This window comes from Nothoprocta perdicaria, unplaced genomic scaffold (assembly GCF_003342845.1).
Source record: "Nothoprocta perdicaria isolate Ctin4 unplaced genomic scaffold, notPer1 scaffold_101, whole genome shotgun sequence".
Lineage (NCBI taxonomy): Eukaryota > Metazoa > Chordata > Aves > Tinamiformes > Tinamidae > Nothoprocta > Nothoprocta perdicaria.
Window position 1 is genome coordinate 2,482,541 of NW_020454106.1, and position 10,562 is coordinate 2,493,102.

The window sequence follows — 10,562 nt, forward strand, 5'->3', positions numbered from 1 at the left end:
CCGCCATCTTGCTGTACGGAGCGGCGGGGTGTGGGGGGGAAGTGACGCGCGCGGGGCCGCGGCGTTTCCGGCGCGCGCCGTTTGAACGACCGTTGTGCCGCTGCGCGCGGGAGCCGCTCACGGCGCGGGGCCCCGGCGTCCGGGCGGGCCCTTCCCCCTGCAGGGCCGCCCTGCCCCGCCAACAGCTCCTGGTCTCGCGTGTTGCGGTGGGTCTCCAGGCTGTCCCGCCTCACGCACGCGGCCGGCTCACGCACGCGGCGGGGCCCAGGCGTCCGGCTCACGCACCCCCCCGAGATCCTGTGTGGGAGAGAGCCGGTGTCCGCGCTGCCCTTCAGCGCCCCTTCCCTCCCGCTGTGAGGGGGGGTTATAACGAGCTGCTCTGGCCGGGCGAGGACGGATCCCGCGGGACGGCGGCGGACACCTCGCCCGGGCCGGGGTCCCGCTCGCTCGGCAGCGGCGAGGGAGCATGGAACGAGGGAGAGCGTCTGCACAGGATGGTGAGCGTGCAGCCGGGCGCGCTCGGGGCGCCGGCGCTGCCTCCTCCTGCGGGGCATTCCCACAAAACCGGCYGTCTCCCGGCTTGTCGGACCACGCCGCGGTCCACACATGCCTTAGGGGGCTTGTGAGCAGTTTTAAGGGAGCTGTGAGCGCGGGGAGGAGGCCGGGTGCCCGAGCGTGCCCCCTTGCAGGGGTGCTGGCCCACCTGGAGGCGCTGGAGGCGCGAGCCCACGCGCTGGCCCTGCGGCAGGAGGCGGCCGAGCAGCGCGACGAGGAGCTGGCCGCGCTGCGGGCGAGGGCGCAGGAGCTGAGGCTGCGGCGGGACCGGCTGCGGGCCCAGGTCGAGCTGCAGCAGCAGCGGGTGAGAGGCGGCCCCGGGCACCCCCCGTTCCTCAATGAGGCTCTTTATCCAACACACCCACCTACTGTTTTTATTTTCCCTTTTTACCCGGGTCCTGGCGCCCTCACTTTCAGTGCGGTGTCCCTGCTCCACTGCTGGATCCCTCTGCTTAGAGGTTGGGTGGCTATTTGCAAACTCCTCCTGCCCTGTTCTTCTCGGAACATCTCTACGTGAGGAAGAACTTGTTTGGTGGGAGGGTGCCCGAGCCCTGGCCCAGGCTGCCCAGGGAGGCTGCGGAGGCTCCTGCTCTGCAGATCTGCCAGCGCGCCGGGATGCGCCCGGGTGCCCCGTGCTCYGGGTGTCCCTGCTGGAGCAGGGGCTGCGCTGGGGGATCCTGGGGGTCCYTTCCARCCTCAGCCACCCTRGATTGTGTGAAATGCCCTCCTGTTTGTCTCGGACCRGATTATATCCCCAGAGCCTGACTGCAGTCCCCATGGGCACCCCTGTTGTGTSCGTCATCCTGAGCCACGCGTCCCGTTTTCTGGCATTTCCAGCTCCTCGGGAATGAAGGGGTGGCGCCAAGCGCTGAGCCGGATGCAGCCCAGCGCAGCGCCCGGGCCGTTCTGGAGTGGAAGATGAGGAGCGTCCAGGACCTGCTGCAGCTCTTCTACCTCACAGGTAGCGTCCCAGAGCCGCTCRCGCTCAGCCGGCGGCCGCAGCTTAGGCCGAGTTCTGCAGCTCAGCGTGGGGTGAAATCCACTTTCCCCCTCGCTTTGCTCCTGTTGCGTTTGAAGCCTTTAGTGCTGCAGGTGCTGGAAGGGGGATCCCGTTGTGTGACACCCTGTCCTGCTCAGACGGCCTYTGGGCTGCTGCAGGGACTCCGTTTKCCTGTCACGTTCACACCGTGACCTGGATTCTGCCAGGTGTAAAASTAGTTTAGTCCTAAGGGACCAGGACAGCGTAACCCAGTGACTGGGAGCTGAAACTGCCAGTCCCTACTTTGTTAGAAGTCCCTTATCAGGAAGTTCTCTGGCTTTGTTACCCTAAACTCTCCCAAGTCTTTCATGCTCTTGGGGCCCTCTCTGGTGGTTCCTGTTTCGATGGTGGGGCCCCAGCAGAGCCTCTGTGGGGCAGGGAGCTCTAGGGCCCCTAAGAGCCGCTCTGTGGGCGCCCCAGGGCTCAGCGGGAAGCGGACCAAGCACGGCGCCTGCTTCTGCCTCAGCACCGCCTACGAGGGCACCTACCTGGACTGCTTCTACGTGGAGGTGGCCGCGAGGCCGCAGGTGCGGATCCGCCGCCACTCCGTGCCCGCCTTCATCCCGCTGCAGCAGCTGGCCGCCAGGCACCTGCCCGCGGACCTCAAGCGCTTCCTCTCCGCGCTCTCCGACCACCTCAACGCCTACGTCGGGAGGAGGTACCAGGCCGACCAGTTACAGGTGCCAGCGCTGACGTCCCCTCTCCCTTTCCCTTTTTTTGCACTGGGAGGATTTTAGGTTGCCCTGAAGCACCGTCCCCTCCTGCCACCGAGCTCAGGGTGGTCGCAGCAGCCTCGCTCAAGGCGCAGCCTCCCTTGGGCCTCCTGCTGCACATGCTCTTCTCGTCCCTCCAGGAGCGTTTCTCGAGCCACCTGGGAGGAACCGTGCAGAGAAACTCCTTGTGCAACGTGCTGGCCTTCAGCTACAACACGTCGGGGCGAAGCGAGAGCTTCCCGTTCAGCGCCAGGCTGCTCTACGGAGATCCCTGCCGCAGCCTCCCCACGGAGGCCGTCGTTTCGTGCGYGCGTAAGTGGCGCCGCTGGCCTCGCTCCCGGGTTTGGGCGGGCAGGTCCTTTCCCCATCGCGCTGCGGCGGGACACGGAGGGAGAAACCCTCTTATTCCTGTGTGGGAAAGGGTTAGAGGAGGGTTCGGGTGCAAATCCCAGAATGGCTGAGGTTGGAAGGAACCTCTGGAGATCATCCAGTCCAACYCCCTGCTCCAGCAGGGACACCCACAGCATGTGGCAAGTCCCAGCAGGATTGCGATGCCCTTTCCAGGGATTTCTCTCCCTTGGTGCAATGGGAGAGATGTTGGGGCTCACATGGAGCCGTGCGGCACTCCAAGCTGTGAAATTCCCACATTTCTGTTCCCTCACAAACCACCCTTGGGCCGTGGGTGATTCCGAAGTGCTCGCACTCTCTGCAGCCCTTGGGATGTGCTGGCAGTGAGGAGGGACATGGAGCGGTGGGAAGCAGGGAGAAGGGTTAGGAGAAAAGGAGAATTTGAGGGCAGAAAGAGAGCTGGGGCCGGCGGGCGGCGCTGGCGCGGCGGCCCCGTCCCGCTGACGTGCCGTCGCTCGCAGCGGGCGCTGCGGCGCCGCTCGCCGAGGACGCGGCCGCTCACGCCGACGCCTTTCGCCGCCTGCCCCTGCACGAGGCGCTCGAGGCGCTCGCCAGCCCCGGGGAGTGAGCGCCGGGACTGAGCGCCGGGATTGAGCACCCGGAGCGCCGCCGGCTCCAGCCCGGGGGGCGATTCCCGGTGCCGCGGCGGCTCCCGACACCGACGCTCTCCGCACGCGGCCCTGAGGAGCAGCCGACCCCGCGCGGGCCCCGAGGGTGACACATCCGCGGCGCTGCCGGGGTCTCCTCCAGCTCCCGCCTCGGAGCTGCCTCCCCGTTCTGCCGGAGCCGCGTGCGGAGCTTCCCTGCGCTCGGACCCGTTGCCCCACGGGACTCGCTGGCCGCTGCCAGGCCCTCCCTGTCGCAGTGAGAAATTGCATTGAAATGTTGAYGTCTTCGTGCTTTGGGGCAACACGGTGACCACTTGCACACACAGCAGAGCCCAGAGCAGGGAGCTGACGAGCGACCAGCCCCCTGTTAACGGGAAGCGGCTTCATGTCAAAGCCGAGGTCGGGGACAGCGGGGCGCCCACGGGGCTGCTTTGGGGCAGAGGGGCCATTGGGTGGTCGCCAGCAGCACCCTSTGCACCCCATGGAGCCTCAGCCAAACCCTGCAGCCCGTCAGCAACCTCGGCCGTGCTCTTTCTTTCCTTCTCTCCGGGCATGATGCCACTTTCCCCAATGTCTTGGCTTCGGTTCTCATCCAAATTTGGAGCAACATCTTKAAAAACTCGCTGTTTTGTAACAGGACATGTTTTCTATTTTTTTTAGCTTGTTARTAAAAATACTGTTATGGAAACTGCAGCGCGCAAGTCTCTTTTTAGCTTTTGTAACTTATAAATAAAAATGCTATGTTACAGCAACAGTAATGTTTTTTAAAAGCTTCTTGATTTCTTTTAACCTTTTAAGAAGGGGCCAGGGCCTGAGCGTCCGGAGCGTAACCCATCCKCCTCTTCGGACAYCTCTCTTAGGATCCCAGGAKGGSTGAGGTTGGAAGGGACCCCCAGGGCTCCCCCAGTGCAGCCCCTGCTCCAGCAGGGACACCCAGAGCACGGGGCACCCTGGGTACCTCTTGCTCAGGGTCCCTCTGTGCCCTCGTTCAGGTCATTGATGAACAGGTTGAACAGCACCAGGCCCAGCACTGACCCCTGGGGACACCGCTGGCCACAGGCCTCCAACGGGACTCGGCCCCATYTMTCMCCACCCTCTGGCCGCTGCCATCCAGCCCGTTCCAATCCACCTCACTGGGCACCCGTCCAGACCACACTTCCAGAGCTTCTCCACAAGGATGTTTTGGGAGATGATGTCGAAAGCCTTGCTGAAATCAAGGTTGACAGCATGCCATCCCAGCTGTCATCCCATCTCCCATCATCCATCCCAGCTGTCATCCCATCATAGAGGACTATCATGTGGGATGGAGTGGGAGCCTCCTGGTCCCCAAGAGCAGTAGAACCTACAGCTCGGCAGCAGGACACAACCCTGGCACCAAAGCTGGCCCAAAGTGGCAGTGACAGGAGAGACATGTTGAGCTTGAGTATCAACCTCCCCGTTATGGACCTCCTCTGCCAGCCCTTCCAACCGCTGGCAAACTACCCCACATCCATACCCCTCAACGAAGCACAGGCCGAGTTGGGCCCTGAAATTCAGCCGCTTCTATTCCAGAACCCAGTGGTGTCTTGCACTCTGTGTGTCCCCCCATCCCCCTGGCCCTGACGGCGGCAGAGGTGCTGGTCAACACCATGGGCTTCATTGAGGCCGGGCCAATGAGGTGGTGGCCAGTGACAGGACAAGGCGTAATGGGTGTAAGTTGAAACCCAGGCAGTTCCATCTCCAGGTGAGGAGGAACTTCTTCACTGTGRGGGTGACAGAGCCCTGGMMMRGSYKSCCMRGGRRGKYKKKGRRKYYYCYTYYYYKGRRGKYYYCMAAAMCCSSCYKGRWKSCMSCCYKKKSCMMMKKSYYYKGGKKKKCCYKSCKGRRSMRGRAGGTTGGACTAGATGATCTCCAGAGGTCCCTTCCAACCTCAACCATTCTGGGATTCTGTGGGCCTTGGCCTCCCTTCCAGCAAGGGGCAGTGAAGTGACAGCAGGAGACCGTAGTGCCAGAGACCCCACCATGACGGGTAAAATATACTATCACTCTGCTCTTTTATATATAATATATATATATTTCTATATCTGAAATACACGATATTGTTTTCGCCTCCTCCTCCTCCTCGCCGTCGAAGCRGACGCTCTCCCGGCGGGTGGCGAGGACGGACTTTGCGCGAACTAACAGCGAACCCCGACCGCTCCCGCGTTGCCCTACGGCTCCCGGCCTCCGTGGGCCCCGCGCCGCCGCGGCCCGGCGCCCAGCGCTCCGCGGCGCCCGGGGGCGACCGACCCCCTTCCCGCGCGGACACCAAGCGGAGCCAAGGCCCTTCCCGGGAACGTGGGGTGGGAAGGACGGCGGCGGGGAGAGCGGSGCGGTTCTTGGGTTGGGTTTCCAAGGCGGGCGCCCTCACGAGCTGTCCACCACCTGGTGGGGCAGCGTGACCGAGGAGCCGTTGAGGAAGGAGCCCTGCTTCTCGCGGCCCTTGAGGAAGAAGGTGAGCAGCTCCCCTTTGCCCTTCACGTAGATGGCCCCGCGGCGCACGAAGCGGAAGCCGTACTCCTTCAGGATGAGGTGGGTCTCCTCCACCACCTGCGGGGACAAGCGGAGGCCACCGGAAAGGAGGGCATCCCAACCCAGCCCCGCCTTGACTCCTGGCGCAGGGTTTGTCCCCACCTGTATGTTCCCCATGACGCCGGTGGACTCCATCCTGCTGGCCACGTTGACCGTGTTGCCCCAGATGTCGTAGTGCGGCTTGCGGGCGCCGATCACCCCCGCCAGCACGGCGCCCTTGTTCATGCCTGCGTGGGGACGGCTGGATGTCACCCCCCGGCATGGACAGGATGCCCCAGCAGGGTCCATTACCCCCTGCCCATGACGGGTTGGGGCAGAGACGTCACCCAGCCTTGATGTCTACAGGTGCAACCAAGTCTTTAATCTGCTTCCACATGTCCCTCTGCTTGGAGGAAGACCAGGGAAGGAAGGACGGGGATGCAGAGGAAGGTCCAGGCTCCCCCGAGACCTCCCAACCTTCCCCATGGGCAGACTTGCCTATGCGGAGCATGAAGTTGTTGAAGGACTGGTAGTTGATGTTCATCAGCGTCACCTTCATGGCTAAGGCAAAGTCGGCCAGGTCGGCTAGGTGCTGCCAGCGCTCCTTATCCGAGAGGGGCTCCTTCTGCAAGGGCCGTGGGCTCAGCCGCGTCCTCCCTCCTCGTCCGTGTCAGCCCCTCAGGACCTCCCTACCTTGGTGCTGTAGCCGTTGGCGCTGGCGTCGGGCGTCACTCCGGAGGCGGCCATGTAGGTGCTGCCGATGGTTTTGATCTTGGTGATGCACCTGAACTGGGGCTCGTCCAGGAGCTGGGCCACGGAGACCAACCCTCAGGGCCGGGGACCGTAGGGTTGGAGCAGCGGGTGCCCCTGGCCCAGGACGGAGGATGGGACACGCAGGACGAGGTGGGAGGAGATGCCCAGATGGACCCTGCGGAAGCTGCTGGCCCGCCGCAGCCCCGCGGCTCCAGCCTGACTCACCGCGTCGAAGTCGGAGATGATCTCGTTGAGGAAGCGCAGGCACTCGATGCCCCCGTTGTTGATGCTCTCCTCCGTGTAGAAGTCGGCGAAGTTGGGGAGGGAGGCGAACATGACGCCGATCTCGTCRTAGGACTGGCTGTACAGCTCCTGGGGGGACACTCCTGTCACCTTCCTCCAACCAGCGACGTCTACTTAGACCCCTAGATAAATCCTACAGATCTGGCCAGATCTGGAGGTCATTCACCAAAACTGAGGCCAAATCACCAAGTTCTACCATGACGCTGAGGGACACCAGAGCCGCCCCCAGCTTGTGGGACCAGGCCGCATCTCCCTGGGTTCCAGTGTCCGCTCCCGCCCGCTCCCCTCACCTCGTCCCGCTTCTTGGAGCCCAGGAAGTGCCGGGCCACGTGCTCGGGCAGCATGTTGGTGACCAGAGCCTCGTTCCAGCGCCTCATCTCRTAGACCCGCTCCTTCTGGTCGTGGACGTCGATCTTCCAGAGGAAGAGGGTCCTGGCCAGCTTCTCCACCTGCGGGCAGGAGGGACAGGGGTTCCTCAGGCAGTTCCATCTCCAGGTGAGGAGGAACTTCTTCACTGTGAGGGTGACAGAGCCCTGGCACAGGCTGCCCAGGGAGGTTGTGGAGTCTCCTTCTCTGGAGGTCTCCAAAACCCGCCTGGATGCCACCCTGTGCCATGTGCTCTGGGTGTCCCTGCTGGAGCAGGAAGGTTGGACTAGATGATCTCTAGAGGTCCCTTCCAACCTTGAACACTCCGTGATCCTGTGGGTGCCGGGGCGCAGCGGRAGCGTCCCGTGCGGCCCCGCCACGGAGAGGCCCCACCGCACGGGGACGATGCCGACGCGGAGCGGCACTCACGTGGCGGGAGAAGTAGTAGAAGCTGAGCATCACCACGAAGATCATGGCCGTCATGGAGTACTTGGAGGGCAGCAGCGTGGCCCTGCATGGCGAGGGCCGCGTGGGCCGCGTGCTCTGCGTGGCGCCCGGCCCCGTCACGCGCGGCCGCCCCGGCCCCTTACGCGCTGTGCTGGCCCCGCCGCCGGTCGTACTGGTCGAAGAGGTGCCCCCAGACGCAGATGTTGACGGCGCCGGCCGCCGCCGTGATGAGCACCATGAGGGTCAGCTTGACCATGTGGCTGACCTGCACCAGCATGATGGTGGCCACCAGGGCCAGCAGGGCGATGTAGCTGTAGTAGTTGGGCTGCTCGCCGCAGCCGCCGGCCCGCRGCGCCGTGCCGTTGCCGAGCCCCACGTAGTCCTGCCGGCAGCTGAGCTGGGGGGGACGAGGTGGGGGCACCCCAAGCCAGGCCATGCATGGAGCCGGGCATGGGCAGGGGTCTCCCCATGGGCATCGGGCACCAGGATGTGTGGGGGGACCCCAGGAGGTGCCCCGTGGCCCTCGGCGCGGGCCGAGGGTGGAGGCCCCTCCGTGTCTCACCATGTCCACGATGTCAGCCATGGTCACGATGACGATGGCCGCCATGGCCCAGGTGTTGCGYGCCCAGCGGGTCCGGTCGATCCACGTGGAAAAGGCCACGAGCTTCTTGGGAAAGACCTACGGGGAGAGGAGAGTGAACGTTYATCCGGGTAGGATACGGACTGAATCCAGGCAGGTGGACGCTCCAGCCACCCCGAAGACCACAGCGTCCTCCTGAGGCCATGGGGACAGCGCCTGCCATCTCCACCACGGAGCCAGGGGATGTGCACGGTGCCAGCCGGGATGTAGCCCGGTGGCCTCCTACCCTGGGGAAAACGGCGGCCAGSGAGCAGACGGTCAGGATGAGCAGCAGGATCTCGCCCACCACGAAGGTCACGTAGTTGGCCACCAGCCTGCAGAGAGCGCACGGGGAAGGGGGACGTGCTCCAAGGCCCCACGGGGCACGGCGCGGCCCCTCGCCCTGCCCGCCCTACCAGGGGTCGATGCAGATCTCCACCAGGGCCGTGAAGAAGAGGACGACGCAGGAGCAGCTGAAGGCCGCCCCGCTCTGCTTCTCCTTCTCCACCGAGTAGCGCGTCTCCATCTCGGGGTCCATGAAGCGCATGGAGAGGCGGAAGGTGCTCTTGCCCTTCAAGCTGCCGCCCGCTCCGTCAGCACCCGCCGGCCGCGGGGACGGAGGGAGGGACGGAGGGACGGAGGGATGGATGGATGGATGGATGGATGGATGGATGGACGGACGGAGGGATGGAGGAAGGGATGGAGGGATGGAGGAACGGAGGGATGGAAGGATGGAAGGATGGACGGAGGGATGGATGGAGGGAAGGATGGATGGATGGATGGACGGATAGATGGATGGATGGACAGATGGATGGACGGAGGGATGGATGGACAGAGGGATGGATGGATGGATGGATGGATGGATGGACGGAGCGATGGAGGAGGGATGGATGGAAGGATGGACGGAGGCGGAGGGATGGATGGATAGATGGATGGATGGACAGATGGATGGACGGAGGGACGGAGGGATGGATGGACAGAGGGAGGGATGGATGGATGGATGGATGGATGGATGGATGGATGGATGGATGGACGGATAGATGGATGGATGGACAGATGGATGGACGAAGGGATGGATGGACAGATAGATGGATGGATGGACAGACGGATGGACGGAGGGGTGGATGGATGGATAGATGGAGGGATGGAAGGATGGATGGATGGATGGATGGATGGAGGGATGGATGGATGGATGGATGGATGGATGGATGGACGGATAGATGGATGGATGGACAGATGGATGGACGGAGGGGTGGATGGATGGATAGATGGATGGAGGGATGGATGGATGGATGGATGGATGGATAGACGGATGGATGGAGGGATGAATGGACGGATAGATGGAGGGATGAATGGACGGATAGATGGATGGATGAAGGGATGGATGGATGGAGGGATGGATAGATGGAGGGATGGATGGATGGACGGACAGAAGGATGGATGGAGGGATGGATGGATGGAGGGATGGATGGATAGATGGAGGAATGGATAGATGGATGGATGGACAGACGGATGGACGGAGGGATGGATGGACGGAGGGATGGATGGATGGATGCGCCGGGCAAGGAGGGGAGCACTCACGCCTGCAGGGACTCGCGCTCCAGCAGCGCTTCGTTGAGCAGCTTGTTGAGCTCCTGCTCGTTCTGCGAGGCGTCGATGACGCGCTCGGCCAGGTCGCGCAGGCGCAGCCGCCGCCGCGGGTTGGGGAACGAGGGTTTCGCCGCCTGCCCGCGCGGGACCAAGAGGAAGCAACTTAAGAAAAAAGCAGGAACTTAAGGAAAAAATCAACAGCAATGGTGCCCGAGCCCTGGAACAGGCTGCCCAGAGAGGCTGCGGAGTCTCCTTCTCTGGAGAGCTTCCAAACTCGCTTGGATGCAGCCTGTGCCCCGTGCTCTGGGTTACCCTGTGTGTGCAGGGGGTTGGACTGGATGACCCCTGGAGGTCCCTTCCAAYCTGAAGGATTTTATGATTCTGTGACTGTATGAATCTATGGTCCTGTGAATCTATGGTTCTATGAAGGAGGAGGAAGAGCGTTTGCAAAGGGATKGAACGTGCGAGGCCACCGTGGCGGCCGCCCTCAGAATCGCAGAATGTTCAAGGTTGGAAGGGACCTCTGGAGATCATCTAGTCCAACCTCCTGCTCCAGCAGGGACACCTGGAGCATGTGGCACAGGGCGGCATCCAGGTGGGTTTTGGAGACCTCCAGAGAAGGAGACTCCACA

At 63.3% G+C, this 10,562-nt stretch overlaps 2 protein-coding genes across 2 annotated transcripts in view; one reads left to right on the plus strand and one right to left on the minus strand.

The window, feature by feature from the left end:
* Window positions 1–3,283, plus strand: part of CENPO (centromere protein O) — a 6,643-nt gene extending 3,360 nt beyond the window's left edge. Inside the window, exons 2-6 of the mRNA XM_026041042.1 lie at window positions 690–859; window positions 1,393–1,516; window positions 2,015–2,274; window positions 2,448–2,619; window positions 3,177–3,283. Coding sequence (XP_025896827.1) covers window positions 690–859; window positions 1,393–1,516; window positions 2,015–2,274; window positions 2,448–2,619; window positions 3,177–3,283 — 833 coding nt within the window. The remainder of the gene's footprint in view (window positions 1–689; window positions 860–1,392; window positions 1,517–2,014; window positions 2,275–2,447; window positions 2,620–3,176) is intronic.
* A 2,362-nt stretch (window positions 3,284–5,645) lies between these two features.
* Window positions 5,646–10,562, minus strand: part of ADCY3 (adenylate cyclase 3) — an 11,414-nt gene continuing 6,497 nt past the window's right edge. The window contains exons 3-14 of the mRNA XM_026041051.1: window positions 9,922–10,064; window positions 8,757–8,918; window positions 8,588–8,675; window positions 8,284–8,400; window positions 7,865–8,118; window positions 7,704–7,785; window positions 7,199–7,357; window positions 6,831–6,977; window positions 6,546–6,659; window positions 6,351–6,477; window positions 5,976–6,100; window positions 5,646–5,891 (exon numbers count right to left, since the gene is read on the minus strand). Coding sequence (XP_025896836.1) covers window positions 5,709–5,891; window positions 5,976–6,100; window positions 6,351–6,477; window positions 6,546–6,659; window positions 6,831–6,977; window positions 7,199–7,357; window positions 7,704–7,785; window positions 7,865–8,118; window positions 8,284–8,400; window positions 8,588–8,675; window positions 8,757–8,918; window positions 9,922–10,064 — 1,701 coding nt within the window. The 3' untranslated portion in view covers window positions 5,646–5,708. The remainder of the gene's footprint in view (window positions 5,892–5,975; window positions 6,101–6,350; window positions 6,478–6,545; window positions 6,660–6,830; window positions 6,978–7,198; window positions 7,358–7,703; window positions 7,786–7,864; window positions 8,119–8,283; window positions 8,401–8,587; window positions 8,676–8,756; window positions 8,919–9,921; window positions 10,065–10,562) is intronic.